This window comes from Zootoca vivipara, chromosome 2 (assembly GCF_963506605.1).
Source record: "Zootoca vivipara chromosome 2, rZooViv1.1, whole genome shotgun sequence".
Classification (NCBI taxonomy): domain Eukaryota; kingdom Metazoa; phylum Chordata; class Lepidosauria; order Squamata; family Lacertidae; genus Zootoca; species Zootoca vivipara.
The window spans coordinates 6,094,226-6,119,689 of record NC_083277.1 but is presented as its reverse complement, the minus strand read 5'-3'; the positions used below and the strand labels follow the sequence as shown (position 1 = coordinate 6,119,689).

Below are 25,464 nucleotides of genomic sequence, written 5' to 3'. Positions count from 1 at the left end.
CTTTTCAGAATATTATTCCATACAAAGACATGTCTATCTTTTTATTGGGGGGGGGGGGAGAGAATGATGTTTGCGTGCCATCTTGAAATATTGGATGGATGGAGACTTTTTAACATTTATGTTAAATATATTGAGGCGTAATTCAATATGAGGGGAAAGATGGACAGACTGTGAAATCGCAAGGGATGCTCCTCTTGGACAGGGAGGGAAACCCACCAACCCCTCCCCTGCCTCCAGGGAGTTGGGAGAATCCACTAGGGATTGGGGGGGGGAAGAAAGTGTGGGGTGATGAGAGAGAGGAGGGCAATGAAAGGGGGACTTTAGAGGCTCAGGATTGTAGTGTTTGCCTCAGTGAACGTGTTGTGCGGATGAGCCTTCAAAAAGATAAAATGCTGGTTGATTTTTCTCACTTCTGACTGCTCCCTGAGTCTGAGGCCAATAAATCCTTTTTCCTGGGCTCTTTTGCTGATGGGGGAGGGGCTGCTCTGACCCCCCTTGACCTCCTGGGCCCCTTTTGGTTTTTCCAGGGATCCACACCTATCAGATGATGCTTGGCTGTGAGCTGATGTCAGACGGGCGCAAAAGAGGATATAGGCAGTACAGCTATGATGGGAGGGACTTCATCGCCCTCGACATGGAGACCCTCACCTGGACGGCAGCTGATACAGAGGCCCAAGTGATCAAGAGGAAGTGGGATGCCGAATTGGCCCAGAACCAGTACTGGAAAGCCTACCTGGAGAAGAGGTGCATTGAGTGGCTGCAGAGATACCTGGACTATGGGAAGGAGACTCTGCTGAGGACAGGTGAGGGGTGGGGGTAGGGGGTGGGGTGGGGGGCTCAGTGGGGCATTTTCTCTACCAGCTCCCCTCTGCCCCCATTTACAGTCTTCCTTTCTGGACCAAACAGCAAACACTTTTCCTTGTGGTGGCGGCAGAAAGATGTTTGGGACTCTGGGAGGAGAATAAGGGATGGCAAAAGACAAAGGGGAGGGAGGGGGCACAAAGAAACAGCAGGGGAGAGGCCAGTAAAGCAAAATTAGTTTTAAATGGAATGAAAAAATGAAAAAATGAAGAGGACAGATTTGAGGGGGGATACAGAAAACCTTTTGACTTTGCTACATACGTATGGGGAAAGTCTTTAAAACTACAGAAATTAAACCTATTTTTAAAAAATAGAAAATGTGTTGGGAGCCCATAAAATATGTCTTAGAGCAGTGTTTCCCAACCAGTGTGCCTCCAGATGTTTTGGGACTACAACTCCCATCATTCCTGACCACTGGTCTTGCTAGCTAGGGATGATGGGAGTTGTAGTCCCAAAACATCTGGAGGCACACTGGTTGGGAAACACTGTCTTAGAGGACAGGATACAGCCCCCAAACTAAGACTATAGGTTAGCCACTCATGGCCTAGAAGCAGAAAACCTGCACATAGTGATAGAATATGGGAATTCCCTCTTCTACCTTTATATATTTTTTATTTGTGAGGAATATTACTTTTTTCCATGGGGAACATTCACCTTCCTCAATCCCATGCCTTGAAATGGTACAGTCCACTCTTCCGCCTTCAGGAATCTGGCACAGGAGCCAATCACATGATCAAGTGTTTTTACTAGCTTTCTTCCTGTCTCTTTATTAGCTTTGCTAAAATGAAAATTAATAAAAATAATAATAAATAATCTAGTATTTGTACCCCAGCCACTCTGGGCGGCTTCCATTTTGAGGAATGACACATATGTATTAAAATAAAAAAAATCCTTCAGTAGCACCTTAAAGACCAACTAAGTTTTTATTTTGGTATGAGCTTTCGTGTGCATGCACACTTCTTCAGATACACTGAAACAGGAGTCCCCAGGCGCTTATGTAGAGAAAGGGTGGGGAGGGGGTGGGGAGGGGGTGGGGAGGGGGTATCACTCGGAAGGGTGGTGGAAGGGGTGATCCGTGTTGTTTCGACTCAGACCAACACAGCTACCTACCTGTAACTAGAACATATGTATTAGCCGTGCTTAGAGAGATCTGAGCAAATGCATGTATGGGGTTTTTAAACAAGGGTTACATTCTGAGGATCGTGCCTAAAGCCAAAATCGCGTATAGTCAAAACACATTGGATTCTAAGGTGATTGGGTTTGCCAAAGTCCTTCTTCCCTGGACGCCCGCCCCCTTCCCACCCTGTTTTTGGTTTTTACAATATTTTTTGCCAAGTGTGTCAAGCTGTATTTGCACAAGTTAAATGTGCCTATCAATCAATATACTTGATTCGACCGATAGTCAGAAACAAAAAACATTTCTCAATACAAAGATAAACATATAAAACTGAAGGCATCAGAGGGATACATAAAAATATAAAAATATAAAACTGAAGGCATCAGAGGGATACATAAATGGGGTATGACCGCGCTACTAAACCTCCTACAGATAACCCACATCAAGACATTCGATTATACGTTTCCGACACTTGAGCGCCAGGAAGAGGAATTTAGCCGAGAAGGTTATTTTCCCAGTGGGCTTGTTGAGCAAATATGCTGCCTGCCGTTCTCCAATACACCTGCTCCCCTAAAAACATCCCAGATTTCACGCGGGCTATGTCCTCCTGTCTGGCGATATTCCCCAATCTCTGAGCGATCATCGCTTTAGCGCGGCTGTATGTCATGGACTCAATATAAAGGGAGGACAGACCGCACTTTTGCACTTCCTCTACTACTTCCCTTTCCCATGGAGATTTAAAATTATCCCTCAGAATCAGGGGGGGCCAAACCCATCGGTCTGAAACATAGTTTGAGCCATAGCCATAATTTCGCTTTCAGGGCCACATACGTAAAGGCTTGGCAACGGGTCTCCAATCTCATGATCGCACCCGCAGCAGAAGGGGGGATCCTGAGAATGGCCCTGAGGAATTGTGATTGGAAAGATTCCAATCTTACAAAGTCCCTACGCGAACCCAAGGCAATGCCCACCAGAAGTAGTGGGAGAACTTTCATTTTAAAGAGTCGCAGGGCAACATCTACTGTTTGTGCCTGTTTCTTGGAATACAGGGATCTAATCAACAGAGCTGCTTTAGAAGCATTTGTGGCTATATATTCTCTGTGTGCCAAGAAGGACCTGTTTGATCGAACTATCTGACCCAGGTATTTGAAGCAACTAACCTGCTCTATGGGAATACCATTAATTGACCACAAATTAGGTTTTGGTCGAGCAGCAAAGACCATTATTTTGGTCTTGGCATAATTAAGATGGAGCTCGTGTTGGGTCACGTATTCATGAAGAGCTTGAAGCACCCTCCTTAACCCAATGGGGGAGGTAGCTAAGAGGAGGGCGTCATCCGCATACAGGAGGATTAAATGTGCCTAAGTTGCTAGCTTACTGGGCCTCGTGGTCTGCCATTTCCACTCCAGGGGAGGCTGCCATGGAGAAGGCAAGTGGGCCCTTTCAAGTCCCGCCATTGGGGACCTGGTGAAATTTGCCCCTCAGCCTAGTGGCAGCTCCCTGGGACAATCTAGGAACCATAGGTTGTCATATTTGAATAGTGTTAGAGCTTTGCAAGATGATACATGAATTTAATTTGTACCCAGTCCTCCCTCCCAAAGGCAAACAAAGGATAAAACAAAGGATAAAACATCTAAAAACAGTTCCCCCATAGACACTGACTGGGGAAGATGCCAAGGGAGGTTGAGGAATCCCATTTATTCGCAGTTCTTTTTAATTTCTGCTGGTGTGACATTCTGACTCTCTGGGAGGCAGGACTAGCTGGCCTCCTGGATTTCTGCTCTTTAAAAATACAGGAGTCATTCCGGCTTCCGTTGTGGATGTCTATTTTTTAACTGCAGTGCTTCAATTTTTGCAGAGGCTCCGGTGGTGAAGGTGACCAGGAAGGCAGACTATGACAGCCAGGAGACCCTTGTTTGCCAAGTCCACGGCTTCTACCCCAAGGAGATTGATGCCAACTGGGTGAAGGACGGGGAGGTCTGGCAGGAGGGCACCTCCCGAGGATTGGTCGCCCCCAACTCAGATGGGACCTACTATGTCTTGCTCAGTGTCAGGATCGACCCCGAGGAGAGGGACCGCTTCCGGTGCCGCGTGGAGCATGACAGCCTGGAGAAGCCTCTGGACGTGGCCTGGGAGAAGGAGCCTGGTGAGAGACAGACAGACAGACAGGAGGTGAAGGGCTTCTGGGAGGGGGATTCTCACCCAACTCCTCCCTTCAGCAGCAGCACAGCTCAGATGGGGAACCCCAGTTGGATCCTGTCTATGTCTCTTAAGACAAGCAACTGAATCAGAATCTGTAGGTTACGACAGAGATGCAGCCTTTTCTGGCAAGTGTCTCATAGGCCTTAAACTCAAATTGGATGTCGTAGGTAAAACTTGGCCGTCACCTTTTTGCCTTTACGCCCAAGTAGTTATTATGTTACATGATGTGGGCAGATATTATACTTCTTCAAAATCAAATGTGTCAGCACAGTGTGTGCAATAAAACTTTATCCTGGCATCCATCTGTGGAAATAGACCACCCCCTCCTTCTAATTTCAGCTCTGTGTGTATTCGTGCGCACCTTGGGAGGAGGTGAGGGTTGTTTGGGGGGCATTTTGGGTTATCCGCCTTCCTTGGGACCCTTCTACATTTCACAAGCTCTGGTGTCAGGGTTGTTGTATTTTTGAATTACAAAAAAGAGGACACATTTGCCGACTTCTCATTTTAACTACTGATTGCTATGATGACTCATTTCAAATACCCCAACTATATGTAGGCTAAAAAAGCTGTGGTACATTGCTAGTTAGCAATGTTTTTACTTTCAACAACAAAATAATGATGTTCATTTATCTATTTATTTATTTATGTATTTGTTTGCTTTATTAATTATTGTTTATATTTGCTGCATTTATTGTAACTATTATCTTCAATGGTTTGGCTAAAGAGAAAAGGGAAAAAACAATTCTCCCTAACACTTCAGTTAAAATTGCTACAGGTGCCGGAGAGGGTTAAAGAAAGGGGCTGCTTGCCACACCTCTGGTTATTTGCGGCACCACGACTGGGGCACTTCAAGTATCATTCCAGACGTTCAAGGGGTGTTAAGATGGCTGCCACCCACACTTCCGGTTTTCGTCAATGCAACGACAATGACCCAAGGCTTCCTTTACTATTTACTGGCGCTAATGAGGTTTAGAAAATGGTCACCATGCTCACTTCCTGTTATTTGTGGCGCGATAACAAGCAACCTGAGGGGAATCATCTACGTCAGGCATACCCAACCTTCGGCCCTCCAGATGTTTTGGCCTACAACTCCCATGATCCCTAGCTAACAAGACCAGTGGTCAGGGATGATGGGAATTGTAGTCCAAAACATCTGGAGGGCTGAAGGTTGGGCATGCCTGATCTACGTGGTCGTGACAAGGATTATGGAAGCAGCCCTTGAGCCAAACCCTGACACAGGCAGGGTAGAGGGGACCAGGGCTCTTGTCTCGTGCTCACTCACCATCACTACGGAATTCAGAGATTCCACCCAAACAAAAAAACCTGGACATTTTGCCTCATTTTAAGAATCTTTCTGGATAGACATATTAAGTCTGAAAAAAGAAGGTGTGTCCAGAAAAAACTGGATGTATGGCAACCCTACACAACACACTTTTCCCTAAAGGTTTGAGCCTTCCCTGAAGGCCTGTAATTGGGCTCTGGAGGGTCTCAGAGGGGAGGGAATCCTTTCCTCTCAGGGTCATGACAGAGAAGGCTGAAGTGTATGAGGAGGAAGAGACCTGCTTTTGGAGTCTGTGATAAAACAGATGTGCCTGTCAACTGTCTTCTTTAAATAAACTGGTTACAGTGGTTTTTGTTGTTGTTGTTGTTTAGTCGTTTAGTCGTGTCCGACTCTTCGTGACCCCATGGACCATAGCACGCCAGGCACTCCTGTCTTGCACTGCCTCCCGCAGTTTGGTCAAACTCATGTTCGTAGCTTCGAGAACACTGCCCAACCATCTTGTCCTCTGTCGTCCCCTTCTCCTAGTGCCCTCAATCTTTCCCAACATCAGGGTCTTTTCCAAGGATTCTTCTCTTCTCATGAGGTGGCCAAAGTATTGGAGCCTCAGCTTCACGATCTGTCCTTCCAGGGAGCACTGGTACCTCGGTTTAAGTACACAATTGGTTCCAGAAGTCTGTACTTAACCTGAAGCGTACTTAACCTGAAGTGAACTTTCCAATTGAAAGTAATGGAAAGTGGATTAATCTGTTCCAGACGAGTCCGCAGAGTACTTAAATCGAAAGTACTCAAACCGAAGCGTACTTAAACCAAGGTATGACTGTATTTTGAAGACCTCTAATGCTGGACTCTGTTGGGAATGAACTCCCTTGTATCAGGGCCACTACAGAGAGGACCTTGGCCTGTTAGGAGAGAGAAAGAGTGTCTGCTTGAGGCCGTGGGGAGCTGCTGCCGCCAGTCTGAATAAAATGTCTTTTGTCCCCTTTTAGTCAACCTGGGGCTCATTGTGGGAGCCATTTTGGGTGTCATGGCTGCCATCTTGCTGGTCTCTGGGATCGTCTTCTTCATCCGCAGTAAGTAAACCCTGGATGTGTTTGCTGCCTCTCATGTGTCCTTCTGTTTTAGCCTCCAACTGGGAATGTGCTGGTGGAGCCTTCCTGGCAACTGCCCCTTGTATCCCTACAGACATCCTTCTCCATAAAAGCATCCTTTGAGCATGGGCCAAAGTCATGGTGGTCATTGCTTTGCACACACTGGGTGCTCAGGAAATTCACTTCTCACCTGATGTTTTAATCAATCCTGTACACACTTACCAGGGAGCCTTCCTTACATATCTTTAGGTGCCAGGCAAAAATGTTTCTCTCTGACCAGGCCTTGGGCCTTTTAATTGTGAGTTAACTGGTTTGTTTTATTATGTATTTTGCCAGGGGCGTAGCCAGGATCAAAATTAGGGGGGGCAAGGGGCGGGGCCAAGGCATGGGAGGGGAGGGGTCACAGTGGGGCAAGGAAAGCCCTGGTCGTTCAGGGGTGAGGGGGCGCCAGGATCAGCCCAAAATCGGGCTGCTCCGACCCCCTCCTCCCCCTCTGCGATTGCCGGCTAAAAGGGACGTCTCCCTTCTCCCTGGGTGGCTGTGGGGCGGGTGGAGGGAAAGCCAGCCAAACGCTTTGCGTGGCTCTGGGGCTTTCCCTCCGCCCGCCCCACAGCCAGCCGGGGAGAAGGGAGACGTTCCTTCTAGCCGGCTGGCTGTGAGGCGGGCGGAGGGAAAGCTCCAGAGCCGTGCAAAGCTGGCTGGCTTTCCCTCCGCCCGGCCCACAGCCAACCGGCTAGAAGGGACGTCTCCCTCCGGGCGGGGAGCAACTGGAGGGCGGCTCCAGCAGGACGGAGACTCTGGCCACAGCGCAGGGCGGCATGGTGGAGGCGGCGCTGTCGGCAAGGCTCTGGAGGGTGGCGCTCCAGCAGGTAAGAGGCTCCAGCCGTGGCACGGCATGGCAGAGGTGGACGAGAGCGCCGCGTCCAGCCTCCGCCTCTTCTTTGGCGCCCTCCAGAACGTCACGCCTCTGATGACCGCTTCGCCAGCCCTGCTTCGGGGGGGGCTGCCCCCTCCTGCCCCCCTGTCTGCGCCCATGTATTTTGCGCTCTCATTTCCCTTCAGCTCTTGGCCACAGCAACGCTATCCCTGCCTGGTTGCATCTTGCCTCTTGATACTTGCTCCTTGGACCCTTGCCTTGCCGACGCCTTGATTCTTGCTCCTTGGACCCTTGCCTTGCCGACGTCTTGATCCTTGCTCCGTGGACCCTTGCCTTGCCGACGCCTTGATCCTTGCTCTGTGGACCCTTGCCTTGCCGACGCCTTGCTCCTTGCTCCTTGGACCTTTGCCTTGCCGACGCCTTGCTCCTTGAGCCTTGGACCTTCGCCTTGCTTCTTGTTCCTTGAACCTTCGCCTTGCTTCTTGTTCCTTGAGCCTTCGCCTTGCTCCTTGGACCTTCGCCTTGCCGACGCCTTGCTCCTTGACTCCCAGACCTTTGCCTCTGCCTTGCTCCTTGACCCTGCGACTGCCTGCTGCTGGACCCTCAGCCCTGCACCTGTTCCTGCTTCTACACCACCATCTTGCCTCTGGTCCTGACGCCCGCCGACCGGACCATGACATTGCCAAGTCAGGAATGCTTAGGAGATTGTTTTGCAAACTAGGCACACACAACACATTCCTGAATGTGTGTCCCAGCTGTGGGAACACAACCTCCCCCTCACAAACCACATTAGCTTTCTGGCCTGTAGCAAGACTTACATGTTTTTTGTTTGAAGCCCTAGCATCAGTCAGCAATGCTTTTCTTTTACAAAAAGTTTGAGAAGCTCCACTGTCCAGAACCCACAGCTCTTCATTTTCTTGACCATCTGCAGACACCCAGGCGGTAGACTCTCTCTGCTGCCTCCTGTGCGTCTGCTGTTTTTGGTGTTTTTTCGGGCAGTCCCGAAGCAGATGTCCACTGGACTTGCAGCAAAAACGCCTTTTACTTTGTTGCAGCAGCTCCTCCTGGCTGTTTCTCTGGCTGCTGGCACCTCTGCTCCTCCCGGCTGTTGTTCCCTCTGGGATGCTCCAACAGCTGGGCTGAGGTCATCTTTCGTTCGGCATGCCTGTCCTCCTCTGCATACAACCGTCTGGTGATGTATTCCAGGGTCAGCTTATCAGCCTCCACCGACTCGAGAGAAGTTACCAGCATATCATAGCTTTCGTCTAGGGAACTCAGGACTATGAAAACTTTGTCCTCGTCCCCCACTGGCTTCCCTCTTAAGGCTAGCTCCTGGAAACAGTCTGTTAGGAACTTTAGGTGGTTTACCAGAGAGTCACCCGGTTTCTTCCGACACCGGTACATTCTCCTGGTCAGCGTTATCAGTGAGCCAGCTGTCTCACGCACATGGACAGCCCTGAGTGCATTCCATGCCTCCTTCGCCATCACCTTATCTGTTACGTAGACAAGCTGGCTATCGTCCACTCCAAGGACAATAGTAGACAGTGCTCTCTCATCCTTTTCTAGCTCGGCCACCGCTTGCGCCAGCTTCTCTTCATCGTCCTCATCCTCCTCAGGGGGCTGTGGCGTAGTTTCCACCACCTTCCACAGACCCTCAGGCTTGAGGAAGTGTTGCATGCAGACCGACCAGACGCTGTAGTTAGTGGCCGTCAGCTTCTCTAGCAACATGCCAGCTCTGGACTGCTCCATACCTGCAGCTCACCTCCAGCTCCTCACGGCTAGACAACTGCTACCTGGACTCTTGTGCAGCGGAAGCGTGCTGGGCCCATAACCCTGTCGCGAATTCCTTCACGGCACTTTAGCAGAGATGTTAAGAGTTCCAGTTTATTTAGCGCAGTATATTTATTGTGAGCTATATACAAATATCTACAGGCAGTTCATACACAAGCAGTTGATACACTCTCTAAACCTCTCACTGACCACACCCTTCTACAACACCACCACAATCACTGCTGGATAGGTTTCCCTTTTAAACCACTGACAGCCAATCAACTGACAGCACATTACTGCTGAGTCATTCTGACCCAGCACTTCTACAGAAAGTATTGCATCAGCCAGTTTCACTTTACTAGTACACTCAGGCCTGCAGACTTACTATTTCACACAGCATTCTGTGGATCCCAACACTGTGCCCATCTCTCTTTGCCCTCCAGCATCTGCTTCTCCTTTCAATACTGTCCTTGAGTCCCCTTTGCCTTTGGGCTGCCTGTCCCTGAACATTCCCAGATTGAGACTGATTTGGGGATGGGGTTGGAAGGACGGAGGAGAAGGGCTGGTGTGTGTGTGTTGGATGTCCCTCCCCGGGATCCTGACTCCTGGGCTGAGGGGTGGGCTTCAACCAGCAGCAGGAGGAAGAGCCGAGGGTGGAGGGAGAGGGGGATCTCTGGTTGGTTACTAGAACCTGAAGCTAAAGATTTGGTTGGTTGGCTCAAGTCTGTGCATGTCAGGAACCCTCCCCTCCAGATTTGGCACCACTGCTCTCACCCCAACCTCTGCCTTTCTGCCCCCTTCCTGCCCAAATCACACCCACCCCAGTTCTAGTCCCCCACTGCCTCCATGCCAGGCTGTGCCCATCTCTCTTTGCCCTCCAGCATCTGCTTCTCCATCCAATGCTGTCCTTGAGTCCCCTTGCCTCTGGGCTGCCTGTCTCTGAACATCCCCAGATTGAGATTTATTTGGGATGGGGTTGGAAGGAGGGAGGAGAAGGGCTGGGGAGATGGGATCTCCCTCCCCGGGATCCTGACTCCTGTGTTTCCTCCCTTTTGCAGCAAGCGGCCAGGGGTCTGACAGCTCCACCAGGGGTAAGTGGGGGTGCAGGTGGGGGCAAAGGGGGGCTCTTGCAGAAGACTCTGTGGGGAACATCCCCAAATGCTGAAAAGCTTCTCCTGTTACCCACCTTGGGGTTTCCAAGAGTGACATACTCTGGAGTGTCCATTGAGCTGAAAAAAGCTCTTGTGACACATTCTGTCTGTCCATCTGAGCTCCACAGAGGATCCCCTCCATCTGAGAATGTGAATGACAGATAATCACATTTTGGGTTCTGGAAAAGTATTTCTCCTTCCCATTTCTCCTGGTATTCCCCCAAAGTGTGCAGCTTGGCTCACTTGCTCGAGCTGCCCTCTGCAGGCATTTGTTCTGCATCCGAGCATATCTTAGGTCTGATTTGACATGATGAGGGATGGTGGCTTTCCTTACGAGGCTGGACTAGACGGCCTTTGGGTTCCCACTAGCTCAGTAATGTTGATGCCGCCACACCATGATGTTGGCTTAACTTTGAAACATTCCTATTCTTTATTTCTGCAGCTTCACACCAGCCTGGTGTGTGAGATGAGACCAGAAGGAGCCTGCCCAAGCTTTGCTGTGAATTGCAGAGGCTCAGAACCCTCCTGTCCTTTAATGCTGTTTATGATGCTCGTTAATCCTGGCTCAGGGGAGGAGGGAGATGTCACAATCCCGTCGCCTCGGCTTCGCAGGGCTTTGAAGCGTAGGGAAGAAAGGAGGAGACTCGGGGTCTCCAAGTGGCGTCGTTGGAGGCGTTCCCGGCGTGCGGCACTTCCGGGATCTGAAACCGATTGAAGGAATATGTTAAAACATAAAAAACACCAGTAGAACTATTTATAAAATACAACGAAGAATTATTTAGCCTTTGTCATGTAAATATATGTAAAATTATATGTAAAAAATATGTAAAATAAATGTAAAAACAGATGAAAACTGATGTAGGATAATGACCGGCAAGAAATAGTATTGGCACCAAAAATGGTAACAAGAAAAACAAAACCAAGAGAGAAATAGGAGGAAGTCTAGTTCGAAAGAACAAGTGGACAAGAAGAAATTTAGAGAAAAGAACAGAGAGATAAATAGGATACAACACAAGTTTTGTTTTGCATATTAATTTTATTTCAGATGTGTATACATGTGTATGTTTTTCTTTATTCTTTACAGGCATCAAACATTGTTGCTGTACACATTTGTTTTGATTGCTTAAATGAAAACAATAAAAAATTAATGATAAAAAAAAAAAGAAAGCGATTGAAAGGTCATGGAATCTGTAGCTCAGTTTTGTACATATGTATATAATAAAATCCTGTAAATGCACCCAAGCAGAATTGGGAGTCGTGACTTGTGGAAAGCCCAAACAGCGTCCTCCCAGCTGCTCTGGTTCGCCAGAAGAGACTTAGTCATGCTGGCCTCATGACCTGGAAGCTGTACGCCGGCTCCCTTGGCCAGTAAAGCGAGATGAGCGCCACAACCCTGGAGTCGTCCGTGACTGGACCTAATGGTCAGGGGTCCCTTTACCTTTACCTTAGGTGTATTATGCATGAAATAGGCTAAGTTGTTACCTGCTTCTTGGGTCGCCCAGCCTTTGGTTAAGTGGATGTAATGTCATGGAATGTATAAAAGCAGCCTAATTGCTCTGGCTGAGTGTTTTCAACCCACCTTCTGTGTGAGGAAGGGAGGGATGGTTGGTAGGGAGGAGGGATGCTTAGATGCTCAGGAGTTGAAGCTGAAAGAGAGAAGGAACTGAGAGGCTGAAGAGAGAGGCGACTTTCCTACAGGAGATGAGAGGGACTGATCCTGCTGATAGCCAAGGAGGAAGCCAGTAAGGAGAAGAGGCAGGTCAGGAGCTTCATGGCCACAATTTGATCTGAAAGAAGCAGCCCCTTCTTTTTGGCTGCAGGCCTTCAGTTCATGAGACTTGTTGCCTGATCCCCACAGCCTTCTAGGAGGGGTGACCCACTGTAAGTCAGGCCACATGAACTCTTCCAAATGAACTAGTTTTGTTTCCTTCAATTTGCCTAATTTTTATCTCACACGTTCTTCCTTTTTCACCTGTGGTCAGTTGAGGAACATACTCTGCCCATCTGCGGTTCCCACCATCTTCCTTCCCTTCTCATAGACTGGCATTACTTAAGGAGACTCACTCCTAGAAATAAGAATGCAATAATTCTTTTCGACCTCCATGGGCCGCAGGACTCTTTTTGCCTAACCCAATGGATTTGCTGCACCTTGCTTTGAAGACACTGGATGTAATTATTACTATTCTTCCTTTTGTAATAATCCGTTTGGCTGAAATAATTAAGGGTGCCCCCCCCATTCTTCTTTAGTGGTTCTTTCTTATCGCAGGAGTTCCAGAGATCAACATCTCCTGAGAATATTCACAGACTCTGGCAGGGAGGTGCCAATAATTGGTCTCCCGTGGAAGGTGACTGCAGGTGTGGGATTAAGTTACATGATGCCAAGAGGGTCTGAAGTCTGGTCAGTGCCTGGATGGGGAACCACCTGGATGCTGCCTTTGGTTCCAGGATGGAAGAAAGGAGGGTTGGGAATATAATAAATATGTAGATATCTGATCTGGGGCAGGGTGTGGCGGGAGGTGACCAAGGCAGGGTTGCCCCCAAAGTCTGCAATCCGAGGAGGAAGTTCTCCCACTGAGATGAAAAGTAGATCCGCAAAATATTTATTTTAAATTTTTATCCCACTCTTCCAAAGGAGCTCAGGGCAGCAAACATCAAAATGTTAAATCAATACCATTTAAAATGAGGTAATCTTTCTCCCTCCAGGTGAAAATGTCTAAAGAAGAAAAAGGTATGTGTTGGAAGTGTAATGAAATTGAGGGATCTTTTATTCACATGTGGTGGTCTTGTAAAATAATTAAGGAATATTGGGAAACTGAAGTCTCCCAGCCCCACTCACCTCACAGAAAAGACGCAACATGAAGCAGACACAACACGAGGTATGACTGAATTGGGCTGGCCTTGGTGTGTGAGTTATGCTACATCCAATGGAACTTTGCAGAAAACACAAAGTGATATTGGAGCACTGCAAATCATTTGCACATGTACATGCGCAGATAATAGTACATCAAGGCAACACATGGAGAACTGCACTTCCAACACATACCTTTTTCTTCTTTAGACATTTTCGCCTGGTGGGTGTTAAATACCGCCTGTGGGCCATTTTCATCACATATATTTTTATCGCATAACTTGCTGTAAAATTCATATTTATATTCCACAACTTTCCTCATAATTCACGATCAATATTGTGACCCACATCCTGTGCCCACTTAATTCTGCTAAATTTCACAAATTCCTCTCTTGTTTCCCCCTCCAACAGCAGTTTGTACATTTTTGATAATAATTTTATATTTGTATTCTAATAGGTCTTTGGTAAACAGACTTTTGTTCTGCAAAGCCATTTTCCCTATCTATCTTAAACAATTCATTAACATGATGTACCTGTAGCTAATTGGTAACCAGATTTCTTAATTCCTCAAGATTTCTCTGTTTTGGTTCCTGTCCTGTAAGAGATAACATTTCACTGTATTTATTCTTTTCCTGAGAATATCCATGGTGGTGTTTTTCTTTCTAATAAGTTGTTATACTTTCCCCATACTCTAGTTTCCCCCCTTCTAATTACGCGATTTGTAAAAGTTTTATATATTTCCGCTTTTCCAGACTACAGGTAGGCAGGAATCCACTTGCACCGATTCCAAATCTGTGACATATGTGGGAACCTTGATCATTTCCCCCCACAACACGTGACTTGCTTCAACTGGTCCTTTGAACGATTTCCTATAAATCACCTGTTTTCCATTTCAGCTGGGGAAGAAAACAGCCTGTAGGGGGCAGCAGAGGATCGTAAAAAGGGAAAATTGAGAAAATACAACTAGGGACTGTGGAGAAATGGGTGAGGGTGTCTGGTGGCAGAGAGAGAAGAGTGAGGGCAGGAATCCACCCTGGAGACAAACACAACCCCCCCCCCCCCGGTGTTAATGAAGGATGAGTACTTTCTCAGCAAAACCTGCCTCCATTTTTCAATTCCTGTGAGAAATGACAGTCAAGCAGCCTGAGATGCCGTCACTTGAGATTCCTTTGCTAGCTTGGCATGCAAACGGAATTTAGATTATTGTAACTCGCCAAAGACTGTTTACTGCACCCTCAGCTATTCATCTGAGAAGTAAAAATGAAAACAAAACATTAAAAATAAAAAGGCCTTGTTCTGGGAACTGCCCTGGGACTTTCCAACCTGACTCAGAGGTTGCTGAGGGAGGCAGAAGGGGGCAAAGTTCCCTGGGAAACAATCCAGCTTGGAACGGAGAACCACACCAAGGACGCTTCTTATGCCATCATCTATTTGTTAACAATTAAGGGGCAAGAGGACTCGTTGCTGTTTCCACACGATACCAAGAAATGGACAAAAATAATGTCAGGAGAGAAGTCACTACATGGCCTGGTGTTTAGAGGTAGAGAAGCCTATAAGGATCCAGGGTGAGGCTGTGGTTTGACTGGGATATGGGAGTCTGGGAGACCTGGGTTCAAATCCCCACGCAGCAACGAATATCCCTCAGGGACCTTGGGCCTGTCAGGGCTGTTATGAGGATAATATGAATGCCACCTGGATATAAATATTCATTTTTTGAAGGCAGAGTCGGCTAGATGTCTTTTGTCTGCCATGAACAGGACCCAGGAGTCCTGGCTCCTGCCGAGTCTCCTCCCAAAGAGGACCCAGGAGTCCTGGCCACTTGGCCTTGAGGAAGAGAGCTGTGGAGGCTCAGGATTTTGTCCTGCATCCTGAGGGAGACAGGTCTTTCCAAGGCTGGAGAGGACAAAGGCCAGGCCAAGAGGGACAAATGCCAAAGGTCTCCCCATCTGGGTGCTAAGGGACATTGTGTGGAGAAAGAAAACTTCTTCCCCTGAGCGACGTTTCTGCCGTTTGATCTCCCTGTCAGGCAAAGTTATCTGTGGGCTGCTGTGGCTTTCGGTTTCTGCCTTGCTTGGCTGCTCTCCCTTGCACCCAAGGTCTCCTCTGCAGGGAGGGAAGCGAGGAGGCTGAGGAAGCCCCACCTGGCCTGCTTGTCGGGGACGGAAACCATTTTCTGGAGGGCTGGCAGTGAAGCAGAAAAGGAGGTGAAATGGCTGCCTCCTCCTTCCTGAAAGGGCTGCCGCAAGCAGCGGCTTTCGTTATTCATCTTCATGCCACCATCTCCCTAACTTGATTCAAGGGTGGTTTAAAGCCACATAACAAAGCTACTCAGCAGGAAAAGGACTTTTTAAAACAATACCAGCACTTTGAATTGAACTCAGAACTATCGTAGACAAACACACAGGCAGAGAGTCTTTTGGCCCCGGTGAGATTTGGTCTAAATGAGCAGTGAAAATCCTGTCCGGTTTATCTTGTAGCAGCTGAAGCATCCCTACTAGGGTGATGACTTTTCATTTTTTTTCCCTCAAAAATTATTTTCTGTAGCACAAATGGATGAACTTTTGCCTATTAATGACTAAAATGAGGCATATTCCATTGAAATATTAAAAAAGGTTACGCACAAACCGCTTTTAATTTTTTGGTATGTCGTTTTACCATTTCATAAAATTGTATTAACAATTCTATATATATTTCGCATCAAATTTGGACACAATGCTACATTCCACAATGGGGAGTGTTCTTAGCAACATAGGGTATACAAAAGTCACACCTGCGAAAGGTAAAAGCCCCATTTTGGGACCTCAAAACTCAGCCAGCAGACCCTGCCGGGCATGCTGGGAAAAGAACCTACAGGAGAGGCAGCAAAACATCGTCCTCTAGCGGCGTCTATACTGTTACTGCAGCTAAAAAAAGCTTCCTTGTGTGTTTGATGACCCTATATAATGTTGCATATATGTGACTCTAAAGCTTGGGTTCAATTTTATATCTGCTTACAGTGACTTCAAAAACTGATGAATAAAATTTTTTAAATCATTTTGTGCGTGAGGGTTTTTTAAAAATCAAATCTCTTTGAAAGTAAGATTTTATCTAATCTTTAATGAAAGCTCATCAAATTATGATACAGGGAAATGAGGTTGTAAAAAAGTCATCGCCCTAATCCCTACTCTGTATTGGGGAAAACAACACTTGTTACAATAATCCTGTCAGCAGGTGAGCAGAACATGGATCGTTGTGGACAGATTATCCCTGTCCAGGAAAAACTAGATGGAGAAGGTGAAAAGTGAAGCTTAAGACGTCCCTGAGGTGACTGAGCCCATTGTGTCCCAAAAGTGGGTCCAGTGAGAGCCCCCCCTCAAAACACCCAGCCTCTTTCTTCACAGGGGCTCATCTTGCAATCCCAAATTTTTACTGCTAATAATGACCAAGAAGAGACGGGCTCTTGGTCTGGGGAAACAAGAAGAAGAGCCTGGCTGGATCCGGCCAAAGGCCCCTCGAGTCCAGCCTCCCGTCCTCACAATGGCTGACCGGATGATGCCTCCTCTTCTGGAAAGCCCCCAAAGAGGTCCTGAGCGCCAGAGACACACTTTTTCCTTCTCCTGGGACACATTTGTCGACAGGCCCAGACAGAGGGGGGGCATATTGGGGGCCACTTGGCCCGGGCCTCTGATTCCAAAGGGGGCCTCGGTCAGCATATTCACAATCAGTAAAATGAAATATTTTGTCTTTATATATGCAGATACGGTTCAAGCCTTGAAATAAAATTATTTGTCAGCATAACGTCTGTGAAAATTATTTATATACTTACTTCTTTATAAGACTTCAGTGATCCCCAGGGTAAAAAAAAAAAGGCCACATTATCTACCTGGCCCAGGACTCTGCCTGGCTCTGTAAGGACCTGTTTATTGATGTTTAGGACCATCACTGACTCTAGATGCTGGTCCATCTGTCCTCCAGTCTCTCCCTTTCTGCCAATGGTTATGGGGGCTGTTTTCTTCATATATGCTTTGAATATACCGTCGCACAGCACCCCAGTCTCCGAGAGGGGCAAGATTCCAGGGGATCCAGGCATTTACACAGAGAGTTTTGTTTCCTTAGAAGAAGGAAAGGAAGAGACGGGGGTGTCTTTAGGGTGTGGGGTTTATTCCCGCCTATAGACCACCTGAGCCTTCAAAGGAGGGGCTCACAGTATTCCCACCCCAGGAGATCTTGCTTCTCCCAGAGTCACAGCCTTGGCACCCAACAGAAATCAAGCCTAGTCCTGAAACAGCTTCTCCACCTGCAGCCTCCTCTCAGCCCAGCTCACACAGAATAGTTAAAGTTTTTTGACTTTCTAACTACCAGGCAGCTTCTTTGGTTATACTAGTTGGGGTACTAGTTTGGGTACTTAGGTGACATCCACGGCTATCATCTCGCTGAGACAGTTCAACAATGGATCCCTCCATTAGATTCAACCTTGGCTGGATCCAGGATAATTATTTAGCTTCAGACTTTATTTGGACTTACATGACAGAGCGGTTGAGTGTTATTGCTAATTGATAATATATGTAAGAAGTTTTTCAGCAGATTGCGTTGTTTGTGGTTTATTTTTGATTTGTACGTAACCTAGGTTCTTTTGGTGTTTGGCTTGCCCTTTTCATGCAGCTTGGGAAAAAGAGAACTCCCAAATAATTATTTAGCTTCAGACTTCACAGCCCCCCCCCATCAATTATATCATAAACTTCCTTGTACCTGGGCAAGGAGCGGCCATTTCTTGTCTCTTTCCTGATTTCTTGGAAAAGGCAGCAGCTTCTTTGTGTGTCCCATGCTTAGCTCAGGTTTCAAACGTTCAGGCTTCTAGAAGTGGGATGTGGGCCAAGCACTCTCTGGGCCAAGCAGATCCAGCCTTTGCTCAGGGCCTTCCAGAAGAGGTTTGGGAGCTGCTGGGTCTTGCTGACGCTGCAAAGGGGGGCTGCAGGCTTAGAGGGTCTCAGGCAGGGGGAGAGCAGCTCATGTTGGGGCCAATATGACAACAGAATTAAGTAGAGATATGTGGAGATATAATGCTTTGATGGTGTTTCCTGCTCGGCAGGGGGTTGGACTGGATGGCCCTTGTGGTCTCTTCCAACTCTACGATTCTATGAAAATGCCTTTTTAAAAAGCATATGGGAAAGGAAATTGTGGCAAGGTGGTGGGCTCTGTCCTGACCATGTGCTGCATCTTTCTGTGTGGTCATTCTCTCCCCCCCCCTTTGTGTGTGTGTGTATTTTGACCTCAACCCTGAGGTTCAGCCCTAGTTGCAACTCTGCACATTTATTTACAAGGCAGTTAAACGCTGGAACCCCCTGCCACTAGATAGAGGGACACAGGAGAAGAGCCGGGATTCTGGATCACACCCAAGGGACCCATCGAGTCCAGCATGGTGGTCTCCCAGTGGCCAACCAGTTGCGCCCCCAGTAAGAAGCCTGCAAGGAGCACGGAAGAGGGACACCCAGCGAGTGCTATTCTAATGCATTTCCTGCCTCTGGCAGTGGAGGAAGACATGCGAGGGCTTTTTAGAAATGGGACTCAGAAGGCGGCCATGCACTGACTCAGTCCACGAGTCCATCTGGCGCAGGATCTCACAGCCCCTCTCCCCAGTTGCAAGGGGGGGCATTCCCAGACCCCCCTGGAGATGCGGGGGTTGAACCTGGGACCCTCCCCTGGCAACCCCCCTCCGCCCTCCCTGCAGGGTAGAACAGGAAGGAAGACCTGTCAGGGGGAGGGAGGCGGAGATTCCCAGCGAGGAGCTTCAATCACTTTCTCTTTCCCTTTCCAGCCTCGCTCCCAAACTTGCGCCTCGAGGTCTGCCCGGCGACCGATGCCGCCATCTGCGCGGAGATTTCCGATTGGCGCAATATTATCCCCTCGCCCAATCCCGGCTCCCGCTGCTGATGGTTCCGCAGGCGGGGCAGAGAGCGGGTCTCAGAGCGCCGGAGGGAGAAGGACGCGGCTAGAGTAAGAGGAGGAAAAAGGAGCTTCGTTTGGGGGGAGATCATGGGGGTCCTCCTCCGCTGGCCCCCCCTGATCCTGTGGGCGGCTGCCCACCTGCTGCTCCTGGACTGCGCAGGTAAGGACTGTGCTCTGGGGCGGGGGGAGGAAATCCTTTGCACTCAGCCCTCTTGATGAATTGCATTTCGTGGGCACTGGAAGGGGCGGTCGGGGAGTTTCTGTTCCGAATTGGAGCCGGATCCCTTTCCAAACATCTGTTTCCCAGACTTGTGGCTTGTTTTGTATGCTGTCAGGGGCAGGGGCCGCTTCACTGCTTGGCTCGTAGCTCAAGCAAAGAACAAAACGAAACTTGAAGGATTAATGGTGGGGAGAGTGAATCGCATGTCCCGTCCCGTCCTGTCCCCCTGCAGCTTCGTGTTGACTCTGGTTTGTGTGTGTGTGTGTGAGTGAGTGAGTGAGTGAGTGAGTGAGAGAGAGAGAGTCTTTCCTCTTCTATTTTTTCCTTCTCTCTTCTTATCTTATCTAACCCTCAGCCGCTCTTTACTCCGCTAAAAACTCAGGATTCCAGCCTGGGGGTGGGAGATGGACGGGTGTAGAGCTGACTTCATTGCGGGGGGGGGGGGAAGAGTCTGAATAAGGGCTCCCCACCCGCAATTCCCAATGTTGTTTTGTTCAGGAATTCCCTTTCACAGGCACTATCATCATCAGGTTCTTCTGCTTTTCAATTGTAACTCCCCCCCTCCCCCCCTCAAATAAACCCCTTTCCAGTTGCCTGTCAAACATGTACCGGTAGGTTTTGTAAATTATGCAGGGAGCTTTTCTGTGCCGTTTTTTGTACGGCCCCTTGTGGACGAAGGGCACAAACAACTCCTGAGAAGCAAGGGGGGGGTCCCCAGCCTACTTTTCCCCTTGAATACCCCCTCCTTTTATATTCTCCCTCCCCCCCCATAAAAGAATGAATTGCCCTTGCTCAGAATATTTCTGCTCCACCAATCGACTGGCTCTGCATCCTATTCAAGTGTTTAACACTATTAAATTCTTAATTCCACATTCCTTATTGCTGTCTTTGAGCTTTTTCTCCTTTTGGTTAACAAAAAAAATGTATATCCTGCTTGATTGTGGTAAAAACACTAACATATTTCCAGGAAATAGTAAAATAATAAAAACTGCTTAAAGCATTAAATAATAATTAAAATTAGCAATAAGAGGCCTAAACATGTCAACATTAGTGTATCTGGATAGGTTTGCTCAAAGAAAAATGTTTTAAACAGACACTCTTGTGAGACACCTTATTCTTCATGGGGAGGGAGAAAGATCTGGAGATACCAGCAGGGCATTTTGGGGAGTGGGAAGGGGGAATAGGATGTTGAGATTATGTGGGATTTCTCCTTGACTGTTTATGAGATGAGGGAGATAATATTTATTTTTTACTCTGATCCTCTTTATTGAACAATAGGATTATCCAGTTTGGGTTGAATGGTTATTTTCTTATGTTTGTGATTCCCCCCTCCCAAAAATTGTTTGCTTTTATTGTAAATAGTTTTTGTTGTTCTCTAATGGACAATGGTATGAATATAATACTATCATTAGTTTAATAGTTGCTTTTTACATAAGAATTCTCACAGTAACTTACAAAGCTTTAAGAACTAAAGAGTAAGGCCTGTTATTTCTCTGTTAAACCCTCTCTATATGGGGGGGGGCTGCCCCCTCACTGTGTCTGCTACAGGGCTGGGCAGGGGGGCTTTGGGAGGGCAAAGGGTGGTGGAGACCACTGGTTCCTTCAAATTCCTCCTCTCTTTGGGGGCTCACGAGTGACTCATTTTGTGGCTCTTTGTCTCCCAACCACTGAGAAGAACCGCCTGTGTTGTTTAGCCGGATGCCACAACCAGAGGCAGCCCTGCTCTGAGCTCTTGTGGTTTGAACTGGGGGAAGCCCTTGTTCTAGGAGGGGGGGCTGGGAAGTGGGTCCCCTTTGATCTTGCCTGAAAGGAAACTGAGCTGGAGGTAGGTAGGAGAGTCGACACACCATCAAGGTGTACGTAATTCAAGCAAACTCATCTTGCAGGTTTACGATTCCTTGCACTCTCTTTTCCACCGTGAAACTCCCTCCGAAGGTGGTAGATTCTCCTTTTAGCAGAGGTTGTGTGGCCATCTGTCATGGATGCTGCTGTTGAGATGCCAACATTGCAGGGGTCTGGACTCTCAGGGTCCCGTCCATGATTTTTATTTTAGTTTTCTAGTTGTTTTGAGATGAGTAACTGGCTGAACTCAAGCGGGCTTCTTCCTCTTTGAGGGTGAAGTTGTCCAAATGCATTCAACACCATTTTCACAGGGGTATGATGGGTCCTCAAGGACCGCCTCTTTCCATATGAACCTACCCGGACCCTGAGATCATCTTCTGAGGCCCTTCTTCACGTGCCTCCACCTTGAGAGGTTCGGAGGGTGACAACATGAGAACAGGGCCTTCTCTGCAGTGGCTCCCCCATCTGTGGAATGCTCTCCCAAGGAAGGTTTGCCTGTCACCTTCATGATGCACCTTAAGGCACCAGGCAAAAATATTCCTTTTTAACAAGGCTTTTGGTTTATTTGATTGACATCTATGTCCTTTTAAAATGTCATTTTGTTTGGGGGGGAGTGTTATTGGGTTGTTGTTTTTATTTTGATTATATATACCCTGTTTCTCATATTTTAAGACATTCCCATAAAATAAGCCATAGCAGGATTTTTAAGCATTCAAGGAATATAAGCCATACCCCAAAAATAAGACATAGTGATAGGCACAGCAGCAATGCCGGCCGCAGCAGGAGGAGGAGGAAAAAAATAAGACATCCCTTGAAAGTAAGCCATAGTGTGTTTTTTGAGGAAAAAATAAATATAAGACATGTCTTATAATATGAGAAACACGGTATATATTGATTTTGTTCTGTGAACTGCCCTGAGACCTCCGGGTATAGAGCGGTATATAAATTCAATGGAATAATAATACAGTAATATGTCCCATTTTGCTACCTGAGGCAAAACAGGAATTGCTTCCTCTCCCCCCCCCCTTAGCACTGTGCCCCCCTACCTTCCGCCACGGAAATGCCCCTTTTCTCACTGAACTCAACTCGACTTCTCTGTCCAGGAGTGGAAAAGATATGGGGGCAACACCAAGTGCCAGAATGCCTCCCTCTTGCCAACGGGGGTGTGTGTTCTGGTGGCAGCAGAAGCAGTGGGGTTGCCTCCTGGGCGGGCCAGCTCTGGGTCTGATGCTGAAAGTCTAAGCTCAGCTCCCTCCCCTCCAATCTCTCCCAAAATCTCCCTTGGCTGTTACTATGGGACTCATTAGGCCACCTGGTGGCCAGAGGTGGTACAGCATGTGGGAAAGTGAGCCGTTTTGGGGATAGGTTCTTCCTTTGCCACGCTCTGTCCCCCTTCCTGTGTTCGATCTCATGAAGGGGGTAAGTGTGAGAAAGGGGATGTGGGGCCACCTGTTGAGATCTGACCCCAAAGTTGCATTTGTCCTCCTGCCCCTGCTATCACTGTGGGGTCTCCTTTCTCAAGTGGGGAACCCGCTCTGTGGGTGGTAGCTCAGACCACAACATTGGAAGGTTGCAAACATTGTAACATTGAACCATTTAAGCACTGATTATCAAAAGGGGATCCAGGAAGGATCCTGGAAATAACAGGCCAATTAACTTTACACCTGTCCCTGGGAAACTGGCAGGAAACTTGCAACTGGAATGCCTTTAACTTGGACCGATTTCAGCTTCATGCTGTTGACAGCTGGCCTGTTGGAATCACACAAATTATATATGCAGGAGGCAGAGAGCTCTTTTTGTGCAAGGTTTTCCCTGCACCGAAAGAGCTTTGAAGCTCTCTGACTTGCATCATAGACTCTGGTAGGTTCTCATGAGATCTTGCGGGGCTGTCCTGAGTTCCCATGAGGTCTTGCCAAAGCCTCCCAGAGCCCAGGAAGCAAGACCCAGGTCAGACCTATTCAGTGCATGGCTCCAGAAGGTCAGATTGTGGGGCGGCTCCAAGAAACTAGGCCAGTTTCTTCATATATGAACCATCCCCAGAAGAGATGAAGAGCCTGCTTCAGGCCAGGGGCCAGCCTAGTCCAGCATCCCGTTCTCACAGTGCCCCCCCCCCCCCCGGTGAAAGCTCTTCTTTGGGTTCTTACATTAAGTCCGTGAAATAATATTTTATATAATGTGCTTGCCTTGCCCACAAAAGGTCCTTGGTTCAATCCTTGAGAAATAGGCCCCATCCTGAGTCCCTGCCAGTCAGAGTCGACAGTATGAGGCAGCTTCCTGTTCTCCCATCTATGGATGTTGCTTTGTCTGGTCTCCCCTCCATCCACTTACCAGGCCTGAGCCTGCTTAGCTTCAGTTTGGTGCCTGAGCCTTCAGACCATGTTGTGGGAGCTCTCATCTTAGCGCTTGCAAGTGATGGGCAATTCCTGCCCCCTTAGCTAAAGGGAAGGGGTTGGCCTGTCTCTCCCTCACATGGAGCCTCAGCAGAGACATGCAGAGATTTCATAGAATCATAGAATCATAGAGTTGGAAGAGACCACAAGGGCCATCCAGTCCAACCCCCTGCCAAGCAGGAAACACCATCAAAGCATTCCTGACAGATGGCTGTCAAGCCTCTGCTTAAAGACCTCCAAAGAAGGAGACTCCACCACACTCCTTGGCAGCAAATTCCACTGCCGAACAGCTCTTACTGTCTTACATCTCTTACATTTAAACATGCTGCCTGGCAGAGCTTTTTCTCGCCCACTGCCCCATGGGCTATTGTTGTTACTTGCATTTATATCCTATCTTTTCCCCTTCCAACTCTATGATTCTTAGGCTACCTCTGCTCTGCCTCCTCTATGTTTAAGGGCAGGTCTACAAACTCCCACAAACCCTGTTGAATTTTGGATCTCCTAATTTAGGGCTGCTGCCTGTAATACAGCAGGATTAGGGTGCTTCCTTCAGCTGCAGGACCCCTAAATCTCTGCCCCTTCTCTCTTCCTTTCCAGGCTCCACTTCTCACTCCCTGCGCTACTTCTTCACTGCCGTATCTGAGCCTGGCCAGGGGCTGCCCCAGTTCATTGCTGTGGGGTACGTGGATGGCCAGCAATTTGTTCAGTACGACAGTGACACCAAGAAGATGCTGCCTCACGTCCCCTGGATAAGGAAGGTGGAAAAGGAGGATCCTCAGTACTGGCACAGGAACACTCAGAACCTTCAGGGTGCTGAGCTGGCTTTCAGGGTGAACCTGGAAATTGCAAGGAATCGCTACAACCAGAGCAGAGGTGAGTGGAAGGCAGGAGAGGCACAGAGTCGCACCCCCCCCCCCCAATATCCTTCTCTTCAGGGGCCAGAATTGCAAAGAGGGTGTCACAGTGGCCGGATAGGGCTACTTCAGAGTAACGACTCCACACAGCTCTGCATTTTATCTTTTATTGGTGCTGAGTATTTACAGTGCTGATGGCATTGCTATTTACAAAGACACGTCTGTTCAGCTTGAGTCAGAACCTCCGAATGGCGTTTGGCGCGTTTGGCGCCAGCACAATAACCTGGGGAGACCCATCCTCTTCCCTCTACGCTTCCTGCGCAATTCCGGAGTTGGGGGGGATGGGTCTCACCCCCTTTCTTCCTCCTTCCTGTCCCACCCAGGACGATGGCTCCTCTACCCTGCTAGAGCCCTGGACACCACTTCCTGTTTCCCCACTTGAGCTGGAGCTTTCCCTGCTTTCAGTCCCGCTCTGGGCTGGGCTGGAACTCAGGAGGGGAGGGACTTCGCGATAGCCCCTGTCCCTCACAGAGGGGGCTTCAGGGAGACAAGGAAATGGAGGGTGGGGGTCTCCACCCAGGGCAGAAGCTTCTTCCCCTTCCCTTCTGATCAGTTCATAACTGCAGGAATGGAGGAGGGCAGAGGGAAGATCCCATTCAAGGTCTCAATGGGGGCTGGGATTGTGTGGGGTGGAGGGGACAGAGAATGAGACTGTGGGGGGAGAGACATGGGCGTACCCAGGATCAAAACTAGGGGGGGGCAAGGGGAGGGGCCAAGGCACGAAAGGGGAGGGGCCACAAAGTGGGCGGAGAAAGTGCAGTCAGAGGCGCCGGGCTGATGGGCAGAGGCGGAGCACAGCCCGACAGAGCGCACCGTGGCGCGACCTCCCTCCAGCTGGGAGATTGAGAGAGAGATTGAGAGAGAGAGAGATAGAGAGATCTGGAACCGCGCAGACGCCCCTCTCTCCTTGCGACCCTGTTCTCAGCAACTGCCGACCCCTGCACGGTTTTGCATGCGGGCAGATGACGGAGCCAAGC

At 48.5% G+C, this 25,464-nt stretch overlaps 1 protein-coding gene across 1 annotated transcript in view; it reads left to right on the top strand.

The window, feature by feature from the left end:
- LOC118080190 (BOLA class I histocompatibility antigen, alpha chain BL3-7-like) overlaps positions 1-25,464 on the top strand; it is a 63,676-nt gene that overhangs the window by 24,196 nt on the left and 14,016 nt on the right. Inside the window, exons 7-8 of the mRNA XM_060269885.1 lie at positions 528-803; positions 3,837-4,124. Coding sequence (XP_060125868.1) covers positions 528-803; positions 3,837-4,124 — 564 coding nt within the window. The remainder of the gene's footprint in view (positions 1-527; positions 804-3,836; positions 4,125-25,464) is intronic.